The sequence below is a fragment of the Lathamus discolor genome, chromosome 2 (genome assembly GCF_037157495.1).
Source record: "Lathamus discolor isolate bLatDis1 chromosome 2, bLatDis1.hap1, whole genome shotgun sequence".
Lineage (NCBI taxonomy): Eukaryota > Metazoa > Chordata > Aves > Psittaciformes > Psittacidae > Lathamus > Lathamus discolor.
Genome location: NC_088885.1, coordinates 158,109,069 through 158,135,947, shown reverse-complemented (window position 1 = coordinate 158,135,947; position 26,879 = coordinate 158,109,069). Strand labels below are relative to the sequence as shown.

General features: G+C 46.2%; 1 protein-coding gene across 10 annotated transcripts in view; it reads left to right on the top strand.

Moving 5' to 3' along the window:
* TSNARE1 (t-SNARE domain containing 1) overlaps window positions 1–26,879 on the top strand; it is a 523,183-nt gene that overhangs the window by 94,524 nt on the left and 401,780 nt on the right. For all 10 annotated transcript variants that reach the window (XR_010610302.1, XM_065669042.1, XM_065669048.1 and 7 more), the window contains one exon: window positions 17,153–17,273. Coding sequence is in view for 9 of the 10 variants with exons in the window: in XM_065669042.1 (XP_065525114.1) it covers window positions 17,189–17,273 (85 nt within the window). In the remaining variant the exon portion in view is untranslated. The remainder of the gene's footprint in view (window positions 1–17,152; window positions 17,274–26,879) is intronic.

Genomic DNA, 26,879 nt, shown 5'->3' with positions numbered 1-26,879 from the left:
CATCCCTGGCAGTGTTCAAGGCCAGGTTGAACAGAGCCTTGGGTGACATGGTCTAGTGTGAGGTGTCCCTGCCCATGGCAGGGGGGTTGGAACTGGATGATCTTAAGGTCCTTTCCAACCCAAACCATTCTGTGATTCTATGATTCTGTGACCTTCATCCTTTGGTTTCAGCCCATTGCCTTCACCTTGTTACCCTTTACATCACAAATCCATAAGTACCAAGCACTGCCTTGGTACACTCCTTGAAACAAAAGTGTTGAATCACCCATGTTGTTGCTGATGCTCAGTTGCATCCTTCCCCAAAAGTCCTGCAAGGCTGAATGGGATTATTTTCAGTTTAAAGGGCTGTTCAGCCTGGAGAAGAGAAGCTGTGTGGAGACCTCAGAGCAGCTTCCAGTGTCTGAAGTGGGGTGCGAGGATCCTGGAGAGGGACTCTTCATCAGGGACTGGAGTGATAGGACAAGGGGTGATGGGTTCAGACTGAAACAGGGGAAGTTCAGGTTAGATATAAGGAAGAAGTTCTTTACTGTGAGGGTGGTGAGGCGCTGGCACAGGGTGCCCAGAGAAGTTGTGAATGCTCCGTCGCTGGCAGTGTTCAAGGCCAGGTTGGACAGAGCTTTGGGTGCCATGGTCTAGTGTGAGGTGTCCCTGCCCATGACAGGGGGTTGGAACTGGATGATCTTAAGGTCCTTTCCAACCCAAATTGTTCTATGATTCTATGCCCAACTTCTCCATCATTTACAGGTCCACCACAAATACAAAGTCAATCTGCATGTTGTGTATATATAAACTGCTCCCTCCTTCTTGGGGGGCTGAGGTCTGGCAGTCTGCATGTTGGCAAATGGAACATACATTTGTATGAGCAGAAAATCGAGAACTTTTTGGCTGCTTTTTAATGAAAAAGCGGATACTTTACCCTTATCACACATGATGAAGTATCTTTTGGTATCTAGAGACAGTGCTGTCATGGGACTAGGCTGTTAATTTATTCTGTGAATGATGGTGGTATCAGCCTGTGCTTATCCGAGCTAAGCCTATTTTAATGAACCAACTCTTGAAGTTGGAATTTAGGGAACAACTTTGGGCTAAATTAAGCAAAGAGACAATATCTCTTTTCACACCAGCTTAGAATCAGCATTGATTAATCGGAGTCACTAGCAGCGATTACAGCTCAGATTGAAGTCTGGAGTGGGGTTTGGTTTTGTAGGGTTGCTTCTGCCTCCATAACGTTATTCTCTGTTCCGTGACGGTTTAAAGCAGAGAAGCAGACAGGTGGAGGAGCCTTCGTTTTCCACCTCATCAAAAAGAAACGTAAGTTTTGGTGACAGAAGAGCTGTAAATATTTGATAGAATTCAGCCGGGAATCCATCTGGACCACGTTTCTGTTTTTAGCCTTTCGTTCCTTTCTGGTTTCCCTGTAATTTTATCTGCAGAGAGGCTATCTCAGCTTTTCAAATGGAAAACTGGTTTCAAAGCATTTCCCTGCAAAGTAATGGCCTGGCAGGGGCTTCTGTTTCCTTAGAACCATTGAAAGTGGGACTGAAAGGAGGTTGTGGTGAAGTGCGGTCTGTCTCTTCTCCCATGTAACGAAGGATGGGACAAGGGGTAAACGGCCTCAAGCTGCACCAGGGCAGGTTTAGATGGAGCTGAGGAACAATTCCTGCCCCAAAGGGTGCTCAGGCATTGGAACAGGCTGCCCAGGGCAGGGCTGCAGGCACCGTCCCTGCAAGTGTTCACACAGCGTGGAGACGAGGCCTCAGTGCCATGGGTCAGTGGTGGCCTTGGCAGTGCTGGGGAGCGGTTGGACTGGATGAGCTTAAAGGGCTTTTCCAACATGGTTTGTTCTATGATTCTCCAGTCCTTGCTGGAGCTTGGACATACTCTGATTTGCAATATACTAATTTATCTTGAAGCATCTGCAATATCATAGAATCATAGAATCATCATAAAATAGTTAGGGTTGGAAAGGACCTCAAGATCATCCAGTTCCAACCCCCCCGCCATGGGCAGGGACACCTCACACTAAAACCATCTCACCCAAGGCTTCGTCCAACCCTGCTTTGAACACTGCCAGTGATGGAGCATTCACAACCTCCCTGGGCAACCCATTCCAGTGCCTCACCACCCTAACAGGAAAGAATTTCCTCCTTATATCCAATCTAAACTTCCCCTGTTTAAGTTTTAACCCATTACCCCTTGTCCTGTCACTACAGTCCCTGACGAAGAGTCCCTCCCCAGCATCCCTATAGGCCCCCTTCAGGTACTGGAAGCTGCTCTGAGGTCTCCACGCAGCCTTCTCTTCTCCAGGCTGAACATCTGTAGCTGTGCCTGGGATTGCTCCGACCCAGGTGTAGGACCTTGCACTTGTCGTGGTTGAACTTCATAAGGTTGGCATCAGCCCACCTCACAAGCGTGTCAAGGTCCCTCTGGATGGCATCCCTTCCCTCCAGTGTATCAACCGGACCACACAGCTTGGTGTCATCGGCAAACTTGCTGAGGGTGCACTCAATCCCACTGTCCATGTCAGCGACGAAGATGTTAAACAAGACCGGTCCCAACACCGATCCCTGAGGGACACCACTCGTTACCGGTCTCCAGCCGGACATCGAGCCGTTATCTACAATGTCTGGCAAAATGTAATTGCTGCAGTTGTTTATGATGCTTTGTTGATATAGCAACAATATCTTCTGATTTTTATGGGCCGTGTAGTCATTAGGGGCCATATTCTCACACCTCTCATGGATAACATTTAATCCCTGGATTAAGGCAGCGCGAAGAGGGAGGCACTGTTCATTTTGAATAAGTATTTCTGGTCTCATTGTGAAATGAACCCATTAGACACAACTCTGTGCACTCTCCTTGGGTTCTCATGGATTTATTTGCCTGGCTTGTTTGGGTTTGTATTGGATCTTAAACTATTTAGGTTGTGCTTCAGTTGCAGTGTTTTCATTTCCTTCCTTATAGTGAGATTGGGCTTTGATTTGAAGGGTACAAAGGATTAGCTTTTCTGTCTTCTTTAAATTTAAAGACAGAGTTTTCATCTGTGCACAGCTGACTTATCTTTTATTTTTTCAAGTTAAATGTGATTTAATCAGGTTATTTACCAGTGGTAAATACAGAAATCATAGAATCACAGAATGGTTTGGGTTGGAAAGGACCTTAAGATCACCCAGTTCCAACCCCCTGCCATGGGCAGGGACAGCTCACACTAGACCATGGCACCCAAGGCTCTGTCCAGCCTGGCCTTGAACACTGCCAGGGATGGAGCATTCACCACTTCTCTGGGGACCCTGTGCCAGTGCCTCAGCACTCTCACAGTAAAGAACTTCTTCCTTATCTCCAACCTGAACTTCCCCTGTTTCAGTTTGAACCCATCACCCCTTGTCCTATCACTGCAATCCCTGATGAAGAGTCCCTCCCCAGCATCCTTGTACCCCCCTTCAGACACTGGAAGCTGTTCTGGGGTCTCCACACAGCTTCTCTTCTCCAGGCTGAACAGCCCCAATGTTCTCAGCCTGTCTTCATTCACATACATCCCTTATAGGTTTGCAATCATACAACACAGAGTATTTCTGTGAAGAGCAATAAAATGAAGCACAACACAGATACATCTTTTGCACACTTCCCATCAGATGTGAACTCAGCATCTGTTAATTCCTCGTGCCCATTACTCACTTTAGTCTCCAAAAACTGTTTACTTTCATAAATGCACAGATGGATTTAGGTTCGAGCCTGCCTGAACACAGAAGGATGCTTAGCCACCAGCTGAACATCCTGCTGTGGCTGATTGTCTTCTGGTGATGCCTCTGCTTTCTGCTACGTGATTATCTTTACTCCTAGGTTATAGGGAACTAATATCAAGTTGATCTGATAATCAACATATATCAAGAACTGGTAATTCTTGATAGTATGGTTATCTTGAAATATGGCTCTTAGGGTTGAGTCTATCCTAGTTTATAAGGCCAGGATACTGGGGTTGAGTGGAGGGCGTGCTCACCATGGTCATGGAAAGAGGCAAAGACAGAGCAGCTGACCACAAGAGGTGAATCCTGCATATCCTTCATACGGGAGGTGCTCCAGTCCCCTGATCATCCTCGTGGCCTCCTCCGGACTTTTTCCAGCAGTTCCATGTCCTTTTTATGTTGAGGACACCAGAACTGCACACAATGCTCCAGGTGAGGTCTCACAAGAGCAGAGTAGAGGGGCAGGATCACCTCCTTTGACCTGCTGGTCATGCTCCTTTTGATGCAGCCCTAGATCCTTTTTGATACTTACCTAGACTTTACATGGTGCAGTGTCTCCTTCCTTTCATTCTTATCTCCTCCCAGATTAGACTCATTACTTCTTGCAGTAGAAAAAGAGGGGGTGGTTTACCTTTTCCAGGTGATTCAGAGCTCCGCAGGGTGGTTTTTCATGGGCTTTTCCCCCACTCTGTCATTCTTTTCCAAGCCTCAAGCAGCCTCACCTTCCTACTGTATTAGGAGGGAGTTTAGGATTAGACAAAGCACAGAGAAGAGAGGTGAAAATAAGAAATTTAAATACAAATGCTAGTTTTCTTTAATTTGTTTTACATTTGTCCTTCCTAGAGCTGGCATCTCCCTCCACTCCTCTGTACTGAAAAGTAGACACCTGCCTATTTTGCTCTCCAGTCTTCGCTGCCTGTGAATCTATGGGTCACCATGTAGTAGTAGCTATGGGTGCTCAGATACCTCCTGCACACACTGACATTTAGGAGCCTCAGTTTGGAGCCAGTCCCCACTCTCCTGCCAGCCTCCAATGCTGTGCATCACCTCTCGGGTCTACCGGAGCCACATGTGCCTCACAAGTACATCTCCGATGGTACTTGACACCTTTAGACAGCTGCATCCCATGTTGTATGGCCTGTCTACATCAGGCTCTTACAAATGGCTGTTTGTAGGGAAAAACACTGTGTTTTTTTTGTGCAGTAAACTGCAATCTGTGTTTTGAAGGGCAACTCTGTGCTTACGTGCTGGGTTTGATAGTCAGCTGCTTTGCTTTGGCTTGTTCAGAGCTTGGCGTTCCTTTTGCATGAGTCACGCACTGAAGAGAAGCTGCTTTTTCTCCTTGCTATTTGCACTTGGTTCCCTTTGGTGCCATCATGTGCTACAGGAGCTTATCAGCAGATAGGAGGAGTCCCAAAGTGTGTGGCCAATGTTACTAAAGCTGGGAAACGAGCTGAAACAGGGTTTTTTTTGGTCTCTGGTTCATAACTGGAGGCTGTGTCCAAGCAGACGACCAATCGGTTGCCCAGGGAGGTTGTGAGTGCTCCATCCCTGGCGGTGTTCAAGGCCAGGTTGGATGAAGCCTTGTGTGGGATGGTTTAGTGTGAGGTGTCCCTGCCCATGGCAGGGGGGTTGGAACTGGATGATCTTGAGGTTCTTTCCAGCCCTAACTATTCTATGATTCTATGATTCTATGAAGCAGGGGTTTTTTTGGTCTCTGGTTCATAACTGGAGGCTGTGTCCGAGCAGACGACCAATGCGGTCTTCTAAGCATGATATTGGGTGTACCCCAAAATGCATCTGTCATAGGGTGATAGAAAGATGGGGAGGTGATGAGTTGAGCTACTTTGTGCTGTTAGCTCTCTCTGCAAGTGCTTTTTGGTCTGAAGAAGGCAAGCTCCTTTGACAGCACGTATTTACACATCCGGATGCTCTGTGTGCGCTTTCTTGTCGTCCTTGCTTGTAAGCCTTCAAACTCGGTGAAATCTCTTTTCTCTTGCTATGCTAATCCTGTGCTTGCCTATCCCGCTCTGCTGCAGGCAGGAGATGTGGCAGGAGGCTCTGCTCCATCGTGGAGAGCATCCCATCCCCAGCTGATTTTAGTGTGTTTTTGTAGGATTTAGGGCAATATTTTGCTGTGTTTTTCTGCTGCATTCCTTATGTGAATGCCTGTGGTCAATAACATCTCTATTGCTTTTTCCTCTTCAACCCATGATGCTTCATTTTCATCCTGTTGCCTCGTTACAGCAACAATTCCTTGTCTGTGACCTACTGAAGAGCATCCTTTGCTTTAAAAATGTCTTCATATTTGGGGAGGGGGAAGGTTGAAAGGTTGAAATAAAGCTGGTCAAGGTGCTCATCCTCTCCCCTGGCCTTGAGCACTGCCAGGGATGGGGCAGCCACAGCTTCTCTGGGCACCCTGTGCCAGCGCCTCAGCACCCTCACAGGGAAGAGCTTCTGCCTAAGAGCTCATCTCAGTCTCCCCTCGGGCAGGTTAAAGCCATTCCCTTTGTCCTGTCCCTACAGGCCCTTGTCCAAAGCCCCTCTCCAGGTTTCCTGCAGCCCCTTTAGGCACTGGAGCTGCTCTCAGGTCTCCCCTTCAGGAGCCTTCTCTTCTCCAGGCTGCCCCAGCCCAGCTCTCTCAGCCTGGCTCCAGAGCAGAGCTGCTCCAGCCCTCCCAGCATCTCCATGGCCTCCTCTGGGCTCTCATCAACAGCTCCACGTCCCTCTTGTGCGGCTGCCCCAGAGCTGGATCAGGACTGCAGGAGGGGTCTCCCCAGAGCGCAGCAGAGGGGCAGGATCCCCTCCCTGAGCTGCTGCTCACATTCTTTTTCATGTGGCCCAGCACACAGTTGGCTTTCTGGGCTATAAACCTTGGTGTTTATGAGGGATGAGGCTGATGTGTATTCTGATGGAGTACATTGAATAGCAGTATTCCTACTTCGGTTAGTGGTACGTAGGAAACAAGTGATGTTTGGTTATGGGGGAGCAGGAGCCAGGGATGAAGGAATCTATCACTTGATTAATTCAAGCATCCTATTTCACTCTGCGTCTTCTTCCCCGAAAGCATCGCAGGTCTGTCAGTCACGATGTTCCTGTTGCCTCAGAACTTGTTGCCATCCTCCAATGTGTTTTTCCTTATTCTCTTGAAATCCAATCTAAATTTATAAGTGTCATTTCTAATTTAGTTAAGCTGACCTCGTGCATTGCACTTGGTCTTTGTCCATTCATGCATGTACCTCTTCCATAATTAATAAGTTGACTCTAACTTCACAGTAGCAAACTAGACACAAGTTCCCTCTTCTTTGTGTTCCTCCTCCCAAATAGACATTAATATTCATCCTTTGGAAGCTGTGAAAAGGCAGATGACACCTGGATTCTGAACTGACTGAAAATGCAATTTTACTGTTCACTGAAATATGTAATACGGCTGTGTTTTCCTAGCATAGGGATAGATTAAGACTGTTCTACATGCAAAGTTCACAAAAAGCAGACAGCATGGCACAAAACAGCAGATAGAAGAAGGCAGTATAGGGGAAAAAGAAAGAAAACCCTTTGTGGATTAGAACAAGCACTGTTTCAGGGCATTTGTACTAGGAAAAATCAAGTTGGAAGCTCTCTAGACCATCTTCTCTTGGAGAAGTGAGAAGAAATGTTGTTTACCTATTATATTAGTAACAGTTTAAAACAATAGGAAGGGTTACATCACATCTCAGTCAAAATGAGCTAACAGTGACCTGGCACTAAGTCATTTAAGCACTGCCATCCGTATAGCCTTGGAGTGGAACAGTAGAATACATGACATAGAACTCAGTGGCGGTAGGCTCCAAACCATCTTTGGTCTCCCGAATACAGTCTTCCTTCTTGATCTGAATAGCTCAGTATCAAGGAAGCCTGATGGTGAACAGATATTTGGGTCCTGAGGGTTGACCTTGCTCATGCAATCACTTTGTCATTTATCACACTCGGTTGCTGTTTTGGGAACCAAACTGATTCATTGTGTGCTGCCTTGTGCTTTGAAGATGGAAGGCATCCATCTTTCCATGGCATGTGTGAGCCTTTTGATGGAAGACTTTTTCTAGCAGCCCCAAATAGCTACTTTTGCTCTTGAGAAGTTTGTACAACTTAAATGAATGGGCATCTATGAATCTGAGATTCCCAAGCTAAACAAAATGCTTCTAGTCCTTATTCTTGGCATTTGCCTAAGGCCAACCTGTCTCTGGTGCCTCTTAGCAGGATTTGAAGACTTTCATGCAAAGACATGCAGGCAGGTCGATGTGAAAGCGAAGTCTGTGTATTGAAGTGGCAGCTGGGACTGACATGAAAGGAGCACGACAGGCTCCCAGATTGCTTGCCTTACCTCTGTTCTTTGTGTCTGACATGCACAGACATCTGTGTAACGTGAAGTGTATACAGATGACTTGCATTCATTCCTTGCCATCTCTTATGGCTTCCTTCTCTTTTGTGTTGCATGACAGTCCATCAGATCTGAATTCCTCTGACATCAAGAGGAGGTGTTAAATGGAGCTTGGTGGGGATGGAGGTGCCTTGTGAATGACTGGAAAGGATCTGGTGTACCTGATGGGTGCTGTTAGGCTGCAAATGTTGGGGGTGATTGTCTGATGAAAGAAGGGGTTAGGGAGAAACTGTTCCTGTTGGGTTTGCATAGTGTTGCTAAGCTGGTGGAAAACGAGAGGAAGCTTGTGATCAAGTGTGCTGGGGCCGGACAGAGCATTTGGTGTCATCCCAATTAGAAGCACAGCAAACCGAGTGTCTCTGTGTCTCAGTATATATCTCCATGAAATATCATGGATGTCTTGTCTCACTACCTCTGACTTCCCAGCCTGTCCTCATAGTATCTGTTCCTGAGACAAACTGCTCTGCTCCTGGAGACATCTACAATGGCAGCTATACCAAAGGGAAGAAAAGAATCTGTTAGAAAGCAATCAGATGCTTTCCTGAAATAAGGCTTTGACAAGGATGAATGCAAAAAGAGAATTGTTCTCATTGTTTCTTAGCAGATCTCCAGAATAGCAGCAGCAGCTCGTTTGTGAGATAATCAGTGCTGGTTTTACTTTGCACCTACTCCACAGTGCCTTAAGGCTGTGGGCGTTCGCTTCGCCCTGTAGTACGCTTCAGCTGGAGGAGGGTAGACAAGAATGTGCTTCAGTGTGTTGAATCAGGGTTGTTTACAGTCATAACTGACTTTGTGCCTGTCACGTACTACATATGTGTCTCTAGAAGTTTCTGGAAGTCTGATTACAGATACAGTGTCCTGGGGTCTTGTTTGTTGTTGTTGTTGCTGCCATATTTTGTACCGTGTCAACCTAGGCTAGACAGTGTGCTCCTCAGGTCATGGGGGCAGAGATGACTTCAGTCTCCAAGGACCTTCCATCAGCATTAAAACTTAACTGAGAAGCGAAGTGGGAAGAAGCATCTCTATTGCTGCATCCCTGGCCATGCTGTGAGCAGGGCATTGCTCCTGGACCACTTTCCTGCTGCTCCTTTCTTTAGCTCCTAAACACTGCTTTCCTCACTTTGCCCTCCCAAAACCACCCGAGAACATGATGTTAATATCACAAACATCACAAAAGATCCAGAGGAGCATAAATTACCTCAAAAGCAAGGACTGGAAAAGGAGGAAATCATCCCCTATAGGAATTTGGGGCTGTTCAGCCTGGAGAAGAGTAGGCTGCGTGGAGACCTCATAGCAGCTTCTAGTGTCTGAAGGGGGCCTATAGGGATGCTGGGGAGGGACTCTTTGTCAGGGACTGTAGTGACAGGACAAGGGGTGATGGGTTAAAACTGAAACAGGGGAAGTTTAGATTGGATCTAAGGAGGAAATTCTTTCCTGTTAGGGTGGTGAGACACTGGAATGGGTTGCCCAGGGAGGTTGTGAATGCTCCATCCCTGGCGGTGTTCAAGGCCAGGTTGGATGAAGCCTTGTGTGAGATGGTTTAGTGTGAGGTGTCCCTGCCCATGGCAGAGGGTTGGAACTGGATGATCTTCAGGTCCTTTCCAACACTAACTATTCTATGATTCTATGATTCTGATTGACCTCTGATTGACAGCTGTGTCAGGAGGCTCAGTGAGCACTTGGGGATTTGTCCCTCTCAGCCATCCCTGCCCGTGGCAGGGGGTTGGAACTGGATGATCTTAAGGTCCTTTCCAACCCAAACTGTTCTATGATCCTGTGATTTTTCCAGGTGAACAGCACAAAGGTTTACTGAGTGAGTTTTGGGTTTGATAATAGAGGAGAATCCCTGAGAAGAGAAGCTAAAAAGTGGTATGTCTGTGACACGAGTGACAGAGGCAAGTCTGGGGAACAAACTGTTACAAAGGGGATTTGGGAAAGCAGCACGCTTGCAAATATGCCCTTTTCATCTCACAGCTTCAAAAAAGCTTTCATATTAACCAAGTTAATCCCGGTGCTCTGCAAATAGGAAGGCTCTGTATCTGTCCATTTTATAGGCAGGGAAATGGAGAGAGCTCTATGGAAAAGCCTGAAAATGCTGCATATTTTCCCTTCTTCTTGTGACTTGCGAGCACTGGTAACCAAGTCTCCTACTGACAATGAAAGGGGTCAATCTGTTCAGTTCATCTGAGGGAAGGTTAGGAGGCAGCAGAGAGATCAAACAGCAAAGTTCAAGAGGTGAGAAGATGCATGTCTACTGATGGAGAGGCTGGGGCTGGTCCTTCATTAGCTGGAGCCTCAGAGAGGCTCTTATGGGAAGAGGTGACCTGCTCTGACCACAGAGGCTGTAGGGGTTGATGCATAAGCATGGTTTGTGTGAAATGATCTGACCTTTATAAAGAAGGTCAGGCTGGTTGTTGCAATGATTTCATATGGGTTAAAGCCTTAGGAAAATGTATCCATAGTTGGTCATCCAGAAATTGAGGTTTCATCATCAGTGATCACTTCTGAAGCCCCCAATGAAGGCGCTTCTCTATCGGGGAGGTGTTGGCAGAGCTGGGAATAGAGGACAAGAGTGCTGCTGTTCTCATTACCCCCTTCATTCACTGATGGTAGGTAATTATCATTATCCTTATCCAAACTGATTTTACTGTGGACAGGAACAGTCTATGTTGTGGGAGCAGTGCCATTTGCCAAGCAGGAGGAATCCTGGTGAGAGGAGCCCACAGCTCCCTGTGGAATTCAAGAGGAGGAATCCACCTTGATGCCTGGTCTTGGCTTCAGCTGGCTCTTAACCTGCCAGAAAGTCCCACTGAATCCCTAGCCAAGTTCCTAATGCTCTTTCCTGAGGAGTTTCTCCCTGCAGTGTGATGGACCGGTCCTGAAAGCAGTGAATGCTCAGTCTTGGATACTTGCAAATGCAAGACTGGGAGTTGAGAGTCTGGAAGTTCTGTGTTTGTGACCATTTTTGCAGTTGATCACATTGTGTGACCCTTTCTTCCCATCCTATAATCATCCATGATCTCCACTTGGATGTTGTGGCTGCTTAGATACCAAGGAGGGACTCCAGTTGATGGATGGCAAAAGCTAGACTTTTCCTGGTGAAGTTGTGTAGTCTTCATACTTGGAGACAGTGAGAACCCAACTGGACACAATCCTGGGCAACATCTCTACCTGATCCTTCTCAAAGCGGGGAGGGATTGCCCTAGATGGTCTTCTCAACTCTTCTGGGATGTTGGCCCATTCCTCCAGCCTGTCCCCGTCCCTCTGGATGGCCGCATGACCCTCTTGTATATCAGCTACTCCTCCGAGTAGTGAGACCAGCAAACTTGCTAAGGGTACATTCTGCCCCATTGGTCAGATCAGATGAAGGTGTTAAGCAGATCAGCCCATCTACTCACTACCAGCATTATCACGTCCAGGTGTAAGAAGACCTTCGCCACGTTACCAGTTCCTAGAGGTGTTTTATCCTTCCTCATAGGCGCTCCTAGTGTCTCCCTTCATCTTTCCTGCTTTTGCTTAGAGCTGTTCCCATGCCTTGTCCAACATAGACGAAGAGAAAGTTTTCCTCCCTGTCTTTTTGCAATAGGTTTGCAGATTTGAATGCTCAAGTTTTCCCATCAGTTTTCCCTTCTATAGGCAGAGCAGCCCCGTTTACTCAGCCTTTACTGGCAGGTCACGTTGTCTTGCCCTGTTGTCAATCTCCAAGTTCCCTTAGACTGTCTTTACAATCTGTGCTGGAGCTTATTGCCTACAGCTCAGGATTGTGCAGTGTGGGTCATAGAATCATAGAATGATAGAATAGTTAGGGTTGGAAAGGACCTCTAGATCATCCAGTTCCAACCCCCCTGCCATGGGCAGGGACACCTCACACTAAACCATCCCACACAAGGCTTCATCCAACCTGGCCTTGAACACCGCCAGGGATGGAGCACTCACAACCTCCCTGGGCAACCCATTCCAGTGCCTCACCACCCTAACAGGAAAGAATTTCCTCCTTATATCCAATTTAAACTTCCCCTGTTTAAGTTTTAACCCATTACCCCTTGTCCTGTCACTACAGTCCCTGACAAAGAGTCCCTCCCCAGCATCCCTATAGGCCCCCTTCAGGTACTGGAAGGCTGCTATGAGGTCCCCACACAGCCTTCTCCAGGCTGAACAGCCCCAACTTCCTCAGCCTGTCTTCATACAGGAGGTGCTCCGGTCCCCTGCTCATCCTCGTGGCCTCCTCTGGACTTGTTCCAGCAGTTCCATGTCCTTTTTATGTTGAGGACACCAGAACTGCACACAATGCTCCAAGTGAGGTCTCACAAGAGCAGAGTAGAGGGGCAGGATCACCTCCTTCGACCTGCTGGTCACGCTCCTTTTGATGCAGCCCAGGATACGATTGGCTTTCTGGGCTGCGAGCGCACACTGCAGCCGGCTCATGTTCATTTTCTCATCGACCAGCACCCCCAAGTCCTTCTCTGCAGGGCCGCTCTGAATCTCTTCTTTGCCCAGTCTGTAGCTGTGCCTGGGATTGCTCCGACCCAAGTGTAGGTCAAGCAAAAGGTTTACGTCACTTGTGTGGAAGATTGTAATCCCTGTTATGAATCCCACAATGAAATTCCTGCTTTTACATGGAATTTCATTGCAGATTGATGTTCAGCTTGTAGTCTGTAGTATCCCTCCATCCTTCGCTGCGGCACTGGCCAGTTGTTCCCCATAGTCCATTAATGCTCTTGTTTGCTGCTTCTAAATTCAGGTCCCTGCAGCTGACCTGAATTACGCAGCATCTTATTCTCTTTGTCAAACATCACTTCTGGTCTGTTAGGATTGTTCTGAGTCATAGAATGGTATGGGTTCAGCTTTATATCCTAAGCATGACATCATAGAGTGTAGAATATCCCTTGGGTCATTTGGGGTCAGCTGTCTTGGCTGTGTCCCCCCTAATTCCTTGTCCACCCCCAGCCTACTCGCTGGTGGGGTGGTGTGAGGAGCAGAAAAGGCCTTGACTCTGTGTAAGCTCTGCTCAGTAGTAAAGAAAACATCCCTGTGTTATCAGCACTCTTTCCAGCACAAATCCAAAACATAGCCTCATACCAGCTACTATGGAGAAAATTAACTCTGTCCCAGCCAAAAAAAGCACAAGTGCTCTCTAACCTATTTCTTCCATACTGAAATCTTCACTTTCATTCCTACTACTAATAACGCTGGCCATGCGAATGTCCCTCTGCATGGAGGCTGATATGTATAAGGGAAACTATAGAATAGTTAGGGTTGGAAAGGACCTTAAGATCATCCAGTTCCAACCCCCTGCCATGGGCAAGGACACCTCACACTAGATCATGGCACCCAAGGCTCTGTCCAACGTGGCCTTGAACACTGCCAAGGATGGAGCATTCACCACTTCTTTAGGCACCCTGTGTCAGTGCCTCACCACCCTTGCAGTAAAGAACTTCTTCCTTATATCCAATCTGAAATCTTTGGTTAATTTTGCCTTCCAGTATCTTTCTCAATCCAAGAAGCATGGACCAACCCTTTCCTTGACATCCTGCATCCTGTTCTTATATCCCCTGCACGATTGACTCCTACTGGGTATATAAAGCAAGAAGTAGTCACATCTCATTAAAATAAAAATGCATGTCTTTGGCAGGATGGATGGCCTCTTAGTCTGGCTTGGGGGTGGTTGTTCCTTTATTTGTACTTTAGGTGATGAGGCTAAAGCTGTGATAAAATGCTTTTTTCTCTCTCTTTCCTTTCCCCTCCTGTATCCAGTATTTCAGGCAATACTTGTTCCAATCTGTACCAACTGCCTTCACAGTAAATTGGACAAGTCACCCTGAGGAGCTGTAGACAAAAGACTTAGGAGGTGCCATGCAGATGGGGAGGGAAATGCTTTTATTGCCAATCAAATTCGAGGCATTTAGATCTACTCTTCCATTTTCCTGTAAATATCTTACTGTGGGGTAGGAGCGTGGTTGTGGAGCTGCGTGAATAGCGAGTATTTCAATGGCTTAGTAGGATGGGGTGGGAGGTGGTTGTTGCTAAAACGGATGCTTGAACTAAACCAAAATATTTCATTTTCCTTCTCTTTTTTTTTTTTTTTTCTCCCTCAGAGGGAGAAAAAGTTTTAAAATGGAAGCTTTGAAAATGATAAATGAACACGAACCATTTGGAGCGCTCTAAAAGCCATCCTGCTCTCCCCCTTTAGTACCGCTCCGCTGGCGACAAAAATAGACGCATTCACTGTTTGCCAAAGGAACGCTTGCCCAGTTGTAATCAAGTCGTTTTACAACGCGGTGTAGACTTTTTGCTCCATGTTTTGTTGTGTGTGGCCTTGGGGAAGTCATGGCAGCAAATGCTTCTACTTGCTTATCTCCAGAAAGAAAGGATGGGTCAAGATCAGCCTCTGTTTTCAAGCTGTTGGTTGTCCCGCTTCCCTGCTTGCAGTGGTTTTAATCTGTAGCCATACTTTGAGATAAAGCAAGCACAAGTCATTATCCCTGCCCAGAAAGTTTCTTGTAATTGTCTTCTATGTGCCCTTATTTTCCCAAGTAGGAATTTTGCTGGATCTTGGGTTGGATTTTGCAATGGAGGTTGTGTTACTGTGGGAGATTTGGGCAAATCTGAGACTTCGGAGAAATAACAGTTGTTCTTAAGTCCACTGCAGGCTCCCCGAGTGAATCTTCATCTTGGTTCTTGTAGTGCTTAGTGGTTGTGATGAGTGACTTCCATCAAGACATTATAGGCTCCTTATAGTTTGACATGCTTGACGTGACTGATTATTGTGTTGTTGAGTGTCTTGGAAACCCTTGGTTTGCAGATGGCTTCTTTTAACTTCTCCTCTCATTTACTTCATTTGTTGTCTCCTCAATGCACACACAAATAGAATCATAGAATCATAGAATAGTTAGCGTTGGAAAGGACCTCAAGATCATCCAGTTCCAACCCCCCTGCCATGGGCAGGGACACCTCACACTAAACCATCCCACACAAGGCTTCATCCAACCTGGCCTTGAACACCGCCAGGGATGGAGCACTCAGAACCTCCCTGGGCAACCCATTCCAGTGCCTCAGCACCCTAACAGGAAAGAATTTCCTCCTTATATCCAATCTTTCTCTTTAGCTGTTTCGGCTATTGCAGGTTGGCTGCCATAGGTTTGTACTAAAGTTTGTTCTCCTAAAACGAAGGATTTATGTCCTAGGGGCACCTGTAGCCTTAGATGCCAATTACATGCGTACGTGGTACACTGGGACTGGATGGAGAAGCTGTACTCTGGATTTACTCTCCTTTTAATAGATTTAGCTCCATCCCTTGGTCTCTCAAGGCAGTTGTACTTTCATCCTTTTTTTATGTATCTGGCCCAATTAGGTGAGAATGGTGAGTGATTTTCTTTAGTCCTAAAGATTCCCTCTGTGGTGAATCTCAGTGGTGAATCTGCTTGGTTTTGATATTTCGAAAGATAAAAAGGAGACTGAAGTACAAGAGGTGTCTGACGGCATTAGGCTGTTCCCAGTGCAGTCCACAACTGGGTATTTCTCCATGGAGGACAAAAGGAATAGTTGCAAACACACCACTGTGTCAAGGCAAGCCAAAAGAGACTTCAGCCCTCTGCTGAGGCATCTGTCAATACATACATCAGGACATCATGGGACATGTGGCCACGTGTCAAGCAGCTCCTGCAAGCTGGCAACCATTCCCAGGTCTTTGCATGTCAATGGGATAGTGTTTTGTCCAGGCCATGTGCAGTTTGAGTACCCAAGCCCAGGATGGAGCACTGCATCTCATGTCATCCAGCCTTACACCCCAGTATCTTTCTCAGTATGGGAAAGACATGGACCTGTTGGAGCAGGTCCAGAGGAGGCCACAAAACTGATCAGAGGGATGGAACACCTCTCCTATGGGGAAAGCCTGAGAGAGGTGGGTTCTTCAGCCTGAAGAAGGCTCTGGGGAGATCTTACAGTGTCCTTTCAGTGCCTGAAGGGGGCTTATAAAAAAGACGGGGACAAACTGTCCCAGTGCCTCACCGCCCTCACAGTAAAGAACTTCTTCCTTATCTCCAACCTGAACTTCCCCTGTTTCAGTTGGAACCCATCACCCCTTGTCCTATCACTACAGTCCCTGATGAAGAGTCCTTCTCCAGCATCCCTGTAGCCCCCTTCAGACACTGGAAGCTGCTCTGAGGTCCCCACACAGCCTTCTCTTCTCCAGGCTGAACAGCCCCAACTTCCTCAGCCTGTCTTCATACGGGAGGTGCTCCAGCCCCTGATCATCCTCATGGCCTCCTCTGGACTTGTTCCAGCAGTTCCATGTCCTTTTAATGTTGAGGACACCAGAACTGCACACAATACTCCCAAGTGATTTCTCACAAGAGCAGAGTAGAGAGGTAAGATCACCTCCTTCAACCTTCTGGGCATGCTTCTGTTGATGCAGCCCAGTCTTTCTGTGACAGGGCTGCACCGATTCCATCCTGCAGCTTTTCCTTTTGCCTTTTTATCCCCTTTTTTTTTATTCTAAACCAGCAAGGAAAAATAACTTTGGCTCCAATATTTATACCAGAGGCCCAGGAGCTTATAATATAGCAGTAAACTGTCTCTTTTGAGAGCTCATCAAGAACTGCGCTATGATGGATAGACTCCTAGCCAGCTGCGGAGTGGTAATGTTCCAGAAGGCAGCATTACCTTTTGTTGATCGAGTGCCGAAATCTTTGCCTACCAGCTCAGGATCTCAAAGCACCTTGTGAACAGCAGGGAATTAAATCTTGCCAGGGCTGAGACAGATGAATAGTTGTCCTTTATCACTGGAGAAGATAAGGCACAAGGAGGTCAAATGACTTGGTTGCCCCTTGTATCTGCTGTGGTCTAGGAAAACTGGATTTTAGTGCAATGGGCATCCTGAAGTTTGGAGATAGTCCTGTATTTATTTCATTTGCCTTTAGTTTTTCCTGTTTTTCTTGGAATACTGGTGTTGAACTGACTTTTAACAGTGTTGTATCTTTTTCTGTTGTCTTAGGTTTGAAGTATAATCCTGCACTTTGCTATCTAGAAAATGTCTTATGGATCCATTGATGGGAGTGGATTTGGGAGCAGGAATCCATTTGGAGGCCCTTCAAGACAAGGCTATCAACCTCTCGGTAAGGTATTGATCCCTTCCTGTAATGTATTTTACTTGGCTCCCTGGGGGACTGTAGTTTTACTTGCTCATGTTCAATGTGGCTGATGTATAAATACCACACTGGCTCCAAGGGTCAGTTCTGATACTGATTTTCAAAGGTGAAAACCCAGCTTCTGTTGGGTTCAATTTACATCATACTTATATGATGAGGCACCACATCTTAAACGTGCTCAGGACTTCAGGCTGCAATGTGAAAGAGCAGCGCTGATGAGGGCCTTGGAGGTATTTTGGGGGACTATGGAGCATGTTCTCTAGCCCTGCTCATGACTTTCCTCATCTACCCATCACCTTTGCAAGAAGTTTGTCCAAATGGTTGCTCTGCTCATTGCAGACAACGGGAGTAGATGGGAAGATGTGGAAAGGGCAGCACAGAGGGTAACTTAGCCGCTGTGGATGCTGCTTGCATGTGGGAAACTTGTTCAGATGTGGCAACAGGATCAAAAACTTGCTCAGGCAATGCTGAAACCATAAACAGTGTCTTGCAAATGACTGTGGATTGTTTTTAAGCACAAACCAGATGTGCTTTCTGTACCTGTTCCCACCTTGCCCCAAAGGACTCCAGTAATGCTAAAGTAGAAAGAGAAAAGCATCCAGGTGTCAACTTGTGCATCTGAAATGGTCCCAAATGTGCAAGTCGAAGCTGTGCTTCATAAAAGCAAATTCATAATGCAACTGCCATAACATGGAGCACAGGTAATGATTATAACCTCCTGCTTTTGTGTGTTGAAGGTGTTGACTCCACTGTGTCCCCTTCTTGACACAGGCAAGTTGTAGGAGGTGTTCTTTGGCAAGAGAACACTGGGTAGCACAATGGTTGTCCCTGTTGATGTGGGGCTGGCTTGTGCATGGGGGTTTAAAGTAGGTCTCATCCTGACCACTTCAGAGCTGCTGTTTGAGGCCAGTCCACATGCGAATGGGCAGATGAGACCACAGCTCCAGCTGCCCAGATGTGCCCCACATCCTGATCCAGATGGGCAACTGCTGTGGGGCTGGATCTGGGCTAATCTAGCCTGGCTTTCAGGAAGCCTTGTTAGCTGGAGCATATCCTTGCATTTAGTTTTGGTCCTGGGTCTGGCTGGCACTGCAGTGAACTGGCAGTTCAGACCTCTGCAGAAGCATCAGGAATGTGATCTTATAGCACGATAAAGGGCTGTGTTATCTCTTTGCACTAGGGAAGAACATCACCCCTCTCTTCAATTGCGTTTGAATTCGACTGGGCTGTTCATTAATGCAGCCTGATGTGATTTTCAAGTTTTGAGGGTTGCAAATGTTCTTCAAGAAACATTTAATTGTTTTACAAATAGCTGTTTCCCCTGGATGGAGATATATATATATATATATATAAAACCCATAGTTTTCTCTTGGTTTCTTGTTTTCCTACAAATTTGGGTGTAATTATGACTTTTCTCCTTTGAACAGGGAGAAGGTATTGAACTAAGTGTGAGTTGTCTGTGCAGCTGTAAATAGAGATTTTTAGGCTATTCTACAAGGCAAAATGAAAGACATAAAAGCAAGGAAGAATGAGATACTTGGGCACAATGAAAGAACCGTAAGAAAAGAAAATTGAAATGTGGACCAGACAAATGATGAATCTCTGTGCATTGTAGTTTAGGTTAAAAAACCAGGAATACTTATTGAGCTGTGTGAAAAGACCAGTATTTTTAATGCAAATGCACAGAATAATTCAAGACACTTGCAGTCTCTCAATATTTGAAGAGATACCTCATTGTGCCCAGCTTGCCCAGTGTTTGGCAGTTACTGATGTGATGCTGAAGTCACCATCAGTGGATTGTAAAAGCAGTTGATGTGGAAACATCAGCTTTCCTGAGTCCATGGTCTGTTGGCTGCCCACTGGAGCCTGTTAACATCTTGGCTTATGTCTTGGAGTCGAGTTCTGGCTTTCCTTTCATGCATGCACACATCATCTTGGGTAGCATTTGCAATGGACGCATCTCCATGGTCCTCCAGGGTTGATTTCCCCGGGAAGCCAAAATTGGTTGTGGACTTGCTAAATACCAAGTTGGTCTCTTGGCTTGGCACTCCTATGGCAAGAATTGTAAGGGAAGAAGCCTGATTGCATTGGCCAGGGCAGCTTGGAGAAACCTGTCTCCTTTATGTGTGAAATCAGAGATGTTGGTGTGAACCAGCATTGATTTCCGTGCCCCTTCACCATGGGAGACTGAGTAACACATGCTGGATGTCTGTTGTTGTAGTGTCCCTAAGTATTGGCATTAATTAAGTGTCAGGAGAGGGTAATGCAACACTAATTGTCTGCCTCCTGCTTCTGAAAGATGGATGACTCGCTAAGGCAAACTACCCACTGTATTAGATCATGGTATGGCTGGAACAAAAGAGCATGGCCTTCCTGCCAGCATACGTATGTCTGCTCACAGCAGGGACAAACCTTGATGGACACGTTCTATATGTGCTTTAAACCTCTTTATCTAGTAAATAAATATACCAGATGCCATCATCCCTGTCCAACGGTAGTGTGTGGTCCAGCAGTAATGTTCAGTCATCCAACAGATGCAACAATAACCGTGATGGGGGTGGCACTGCTCAATAGCCTTTTGGTAGTAAATTGGCATGGAAGTCACAAGCAAAAACCAAGCAGGCTTTGGCAGCCCTAGCTCAAGCAAGGAGCTGGTGGCTTGTCACAGCAAGTAGTTGTGCAGTGGGATGGGGGAAAACAGAAGCACTGGGGACTTGATTTCAGAAACCTTTAATTTCATATAAGAAAGCAAAGACTCAAGGGGTTTGTGGGTTGGTTTGTTTAGTAAAAGGTGGTACTATCAAAAGGGTATCCTCTGTCCTCATACCCATCTGTCCATGTTGGCTGCATTTCCTCCATGCTCAATCTGAATGCCCTCCCCAGGATGGACAAAGATTAATTACATGAAGGTTCTTCTCTTGGCCCCGCGCTGGCACAATGATGGATGGGCTTAGAGCCCATCACTGAATGGACTGAGTGGTGGTTGACCTTGTTGACCAGCCTAATTAGAGAGAGTATCTGAAGGGGGCCTATAGGGATGCTGGGGAGGGACTCTTTGTCAGGGACTGTAGTGACAGGACAAGGGGTAACGGGTTAAAACTTAAACAGGGGAAGTTTAGATTGGATATAAGGAGGAAATTCTTTCCTGTTAGGGTGGTGAGGCACTGGAATGGGTTGACCAGGAAGGTTGTGAGTGCTCCATCCCTGGCGGTGTTCAAGGCCAGGTTGGATGAAGCCTTGTGTGGGATGGTTTAGTGTGAGGTGTCCCTGTCCATGGCAGGGGGGTTGGAACTAGATGATCTTCCAACCCTAACTATTCTATGATTCTATGATTCTGTGATCCATGTGCTCCAGTTGCAGTTTTTGGAGGAATCCAGGATGCAGTTTTTTGGGGAGTTTGGTTTGCCTGGGATTTCTGAGTGTCAGACAACTCTGGTTCAAACTCTGCTTTTGGTGGTGGTGCTGGGTCTCCAGAGTCTTGGTTAGGGGTGGGGGGAACAAGTGTACTATTATTACTGCTAATACTGCTACTACTATTACTATTATTATCATTATCATCATCATCATCATCATTGTTATTGTTAGTATTTCCCTATTTGAAACTGTTGGGAGGAAAGAGAGATTGCACTCATCAAAACTCAAATATTCCGTGGTTAGGGAGCATCCTAAGGTGTGTTGCATGGAGACCACCAGGATGACGTGGAATATAGCAGCTTTGAGGGCTGACAGAGTCATCCCACAGCCAGTAAAGAACAATGTGGAGTGGCAAGTGTCGAGGTGTAAGCCATGTCTCTGTTATGCATTGGTGAGTTGCGACCTTCTCCAGCAGCATCTGTGTTTCATATCCTTGTTTTGCTCGCCCAGATCCATGTAAACCAAAATGAACAGGTTGCCCAGAGAAGTGCTAAATGCCCCATCCCTGGCAGTGTTCAAAGCCAGGCTGTACAGAGCCTTGGGTGACATGGTCTAGTGTGAGGTGTCCCTTCCCATGGCAGGGGGTTGGAACTGGATGATCTTAAGGTCCTTTCCAAGCCAAACCATTCTGTGGTTCTATGTTCCTCTTTTTTCTTGTAGGAGCGTCTCAGGGCTTCAGCTATGCGTTGGTGTTGCATCGAGAAGTTATAAAGTAGATATTAGGAATTTGTTGGGTATTTTATGTTGACTTTTATATTCTAAGTTGAGAAATGCAAAAGGATTAAAATTACTTAAAAAAAGATATTCTTTTAAAGTAATTCAATGTGTCTAAAATAAACAGAGATCAGTCACTACAGCAGTAGGAATTAAAACCTGATTTCTTACGATTTTGGTGTGTGCAACATGCGCAGTCTACCATGTTCAACCTGTCTTTTCCAAACCAGCTTTCTGTAGTGGAAATGAACAAGACTTGCTGTATACACAAAGAGGCTCAGAGGTCAGGGAATTCAAAGAGCTTGAATTAAAATGCTACAAGCCAGGAAGTCTTCTGCTTCTATTAACCTTGCTGTGCACTGGACATTAAATCATAGAATCACAGAATGGTTTGGGTTGGAAAGGACCTTAAGATCATCCAGTTCCAACCCCCCTGCCATGGGCAGGGACACCTCACACTAGACCGTGTCACCCAAGGCTCTGTCCAACCTGGCCTTGAACATTGCCAGGGATGGAGCATTCACCCCTTCTTTGGGCAGCCTGTGCCAGTGCCTCAAATGCCAGTTGCAAGGGTGAGGGTAATTCCATATTCTGGAGGTGCAGTGCTTCTGGGTGCGCTTAAGCAACCACTGGGTCAGTGCTTATTTTTACTTCATTTAGGCCATTCTTCCTCCAGTTGCTCATGAAGTTACTCAGTGGGACACTGGCCAGAGCTGTACTTGAGATATATCGCACGTGCATCTTTCTCCTTGTCTGCTAGGTTGGTTATCTTGTCGCAGGATGAAATCAGATTGGTCCGTGCGAGTTGTTCTTGGCAGTGTTCAGTGGGTATATATCACCTAATGATCACTTGGGTACTTAGCGATTGTTAAATGATTTGTTCCAGCATTGTTCCAGGAATTGGATGTATAATTTTCTTTGCTCTCCCCCTCTCTACCTGCCTCTGTGGTGCTCCAACAAGTTCTTGGGTGGAAAGTCTCATGTAAATGCTGACAGTGCTGTCTCTGTCCTGTCTTAGCACTCGTCATCCTTCTTGGGTGACATGGTTTAGTGTGTGGTGTCCCTGCACATGACAGGGGGTTGGAACTAGATTATTTTCAGGTCCTTTCCAATCTAAACCATTCTATGATTCTATGATTGTGTCCTCTCCAGTGCTATTCTGCTCTTTTCCTAGAAGTTTTAGAAAGTGATTTATCCTTAAAAAAAACATCATAGGGTTCATTGTTGCCTCCGTGTTGGCAAAGTTGCAGATCTCAAGTGCTGCATAGGAGGGAGTTGCTCACACCAGTTGTGACCCCTTTGGTGGAATGGGGATGGCAAGAGCTCTACTGGAGACCCAGGTCTAGTGGCTAAAGCTGGGGTAGATGTTGGCCAGGTTGGCCAGGGCCTTGAGCAAGCTGCTCTAGTGAAAGGTGTTCATGTCCATGGCAGGGAGTTGGAACTGGATGAGCTTTAAGGTCCCTTCCAACCCAAACCAGTCTAGGATTCTGTAGATGAAACTCACCCAAAAACTCATGGATGAACCAACACAGTGGCCTGACAACCATATGGTCTCACTGCAACTCTGGGTCTGATGGCAAACCATGGGAAGGAATCCCTTGCCAGCTTCACATCCTCACTGTAGAGTGTTGAAGCACATAACAAACTCTTGAGTACACAAGGAGTCCCCCTAAGGTTAATTACCATTAAGCAGTTGGTTAATCATTTTTCTATACTGGGAAACACTGCTTTCTTTGTGCATTGACTTCTTAAATGACTTCCAGTACTTGCAACGCTTTGTTAAAGGGACACTGAAACCCTTGGTCATTGCACCATGGGGTGTTGTCCAAATGGTTTAGAAGGTGGTCTAAGTCTGGTTGTGGCAACTATTCTTCATTGGAGCAATGAGAGACTCAACTGTGCACTTAAATGTCCTTAGTATAGTGTTAGAAAGAGTTAAAAGTAGTGAGATAAAGCAAGAACACTTTTTAATCTTGTAGGAGATTCAAAGCTACTCCGCAATATTAGGCATGAACTTTTCTAAAGTTAAAGCCTTTAAAACTGAAGGATTGGGCCAGGTCTTGGTCACATTCAGTAACAGAACCAAAGCATGGTTTCGGGATGGAGTCCCGTCAAAGGAGTAGAAGGAAGGACTTGAAGTGTGATCTTCTGTACCATCTTTTATCTGCCGTGCATAGATGGGTCCACAGATACTACTCCCAGGTTGCCACCTGGACTATAAGTGCTCTTGCCTGTATTTTATACAGGACTAAGCAATAAAATGGCTTATCAAATGTTGTGTGAAAAGCTTCTGAGGGTCTTAATGATTGACTTTGGCTTTTAAGTCTTGGGTTCTGTCATATTGTCTTGAATTTAAGGTGGTGCAGAGGTAGATGACCAGGTCTCATATTTACTCTGTCATTAACTGGCCTGAAATAAAGTGTAGGACACAGCCTAGATGAAAACGATATAAAAACATCATAAGATGATCTCTCCCACTGGACAAGCTCCAAAAGTTTTGTGTGGCATCTACAAAGGAATTGCTTCGTATTATTCCTTTGCTATTGTGCAAGACATCCAAACACCATAGTTATATTTCCTTAGTTCAGCTACACTGAACTTAGAGGATATTCTCTGGTTTACATCCAGTTCTTCGAGATCATAGCAGTGATTTAATGAATTAATAAACCTAAACATAAGAAAACATATTAAAGAATAATGAACAACATGCTTTATAGCAAAAGAAATTGCCAGGGGGATTAAATTTCATACCCGAATTAACTTTGAAAGTGTTTGTTTTGAAAACCTCTGCCCTATCCCTTTTGGCACTTTTAACATTATAATAAATGCTTTACTATAATCTCAGTATTCATAGAATCATAGAATCATAGAATGGTTTGGGTTGGAAAGGACCTTAAGATCATCCAGTTCCACCCCCCTTGCCATGGGCAGGGACACCTCACACTAAACCATGTCACCCAAGGCTTCGTCCAACCTGGCCTTGAACACTGCCAGGGATGGAGCATTCACCACTTCCCTGGGCAACCCATTCCAGTGCCTCAGCACCCTCACAGGAAAGAACTTCCTCTTTCTATCCAATCTAAACTTTCCCTATTTCATTTTTAACCTGTTACCCCTTGTCCTGTCCCTACAGTTGCTAATGAAGAGTCCCTCCCCATCGCCCTTATGGGCCCCCTTCAGACACTGGAAGCTGCTCTGAGGTCTCCACGCAGCTTCTCTTCTCCAGAGAGCAGAGTAGAGGGGCAGGATCACCTCCTTCGCCCTGCTGGTCACGGTCCTTTTGATGCAGCCCAGGATACGGTTGGCTTTCTGGGCTGTGAGCGCACACTGCAGCCGGCTCATGTTCATTTTCTCATCAACCAGCACCCCCGAGTCCTTCTCCACAGGGCCGCTCTGAATCTCTTCTTTGCCCAGTCTGTAGCTGTGCCTGGGATTGCTCTGACAAATAAGTAGTTCCTGTGTAATACATATATTGATGTTTCTTTCCTGAAATCACATTGAAATACTGAGCTTGGGAGCTGCAGACCACTGGTTTTCAGGGCAGAATGAGGTTCTAGCCACCTCTGCCACCACTCTGCAGTCTGGCCTTATGCAAATCCTAGAATCATAGAATAGTTCATAGAATCATCTTTCCACTTCCCTCTTTCTTGTTTCCTTTCCCTCCTGCTGCCTTGTATTATCTAAGTAATTAACTTAAGGGTGAAGAATATGCCATTCATAATCAATTAGAACAGAGTTTAGCATCCTCTTTGTATGTGTGCATTTTCCTTCTCCTCTTTGAAGATGTAAATGGAGTTTTATAATACTTGCTTCTGCCAGCAAAATGGGAATGGAGCTTTATATAATCACTGAAATACTGTGGATTCCTATTCTGCAGTCTGACTACAAGGATGTATTTACTTGCAGAACATATACAAACTCCCTTCTGTACATTAGGAAGGGGTGGACACAGCTTGCCCAAATACGTGTGGCACAAACAGAATTGCTGTTGAGTGGGGAATAAGGAATAAAGCTTTATCCATGCTGGCAGTCCAGGAATATCATATCATGCTAGCTCTCTTCTTCCTGGTTGATGTTTGCTTGGAGACAGATGCTGGCAGCTAGGAGTGGGCAGGGATTGAAGATCAACAATGAGGAAGGATTTAACAGATGTAAGCAGGTAGATTGGGGATTAGGGTGGGTTAGTGTGAATGGAAAGCATTTAGGAGCAAGGAAGGATTTTAAACTGGATGTTAGGATGTATGCGTGGTAGAATATGCCCTGGATTTCTCTGTTAGACTTGGATATTAGTGGTTGGGGTTCATGAGCACCTTTAGGGGCTGTTGATGTGCTGAAGTTAATGGCAGTCCTATAGATGGTTGTTTTGGGGTGGAAGAAGTGGCTTGCATAGGTTTTCAAGTGTGCTAGTGATTGTAGAGGTGTCTCTAAAACCGATTTCACGTTGCTTCCTGATCCCAAGCTGGAAAAGACAGGGTGAAGAAAGAGGAATACGTCAAAGTTCTGCTGAATTGGACATCAAGGACCAAATGCAATGAGCTTAGCCAGGAAAATAGAATCGTAGAATCATGGAATAGTTAGGGTTGGAAAGGAGCTTAAGATCCACCCAGGTCCAACCACCCTGCCATGGACAGGGACACCTCCGACTAAACTGTGTCACCCAAGGCTTCGTCCAGCCTGGCCTTGAACACTGCCAGGGATGGAGCACTCACAACCTCCCTGGGCAACCGATTCCAGTGTCTCACCACCGTAACAGGAAAGAATTTCCTCCTTAGATCCAATCTAAACTGTCCCTGTTTAAGTTTTAAACCATTACCCCTCGTTGTGTCACTACAGTCCCTAATGAAGAGTCCCTCCCCAGCATCCCTATAGGCCCCTGTGCTATGAGGTCCCCACACAGCCTTCTCTTCTCCAGGCTGAACAGCCCCAACTTCCTCAGCCTATCTTCATACGGGAGGTGCTCCAGCCCCTGCTCATCCTCGTGGCCTCCTCTGGACTTGTTCCAGCAGTTCCATGTCCTTTTTATGTTGAGGACACCAGAACTGCACACAATGCTCCAGGTGAGGTCTCACAAGAGCAGAGTAGAGGGGCAGGATCACCTCCTTCGCCCTGCTGGTCACGCTCCTTTTGATGCAGCCCAGGATACGGTTGCTTTCTGGGCTGCGAGCGCACCCAGAATCCTGCTCATGTTCATTTTCTCATCAACCAGCACCCCCAAGTCCTTCTCCGCAGGGCCGCTCTGAATCTCTTCTCTAAAAATAGCACAAAGTTGGTTGGATTTGCCAGCTCTCCTCCTGCTCACCCCTTGTGTTGCCGAACCATGGCAGGGCAATGGGAAAGGCAAGTGGAAGACTCATGGTCTCTTGCCCCTGCGGCTGGAGGATGGCTCTGCCCTGTTCCGTCCCAGTGGTGTTTCATCTCCTGCAGGAAATGAATTTCATCCTCATT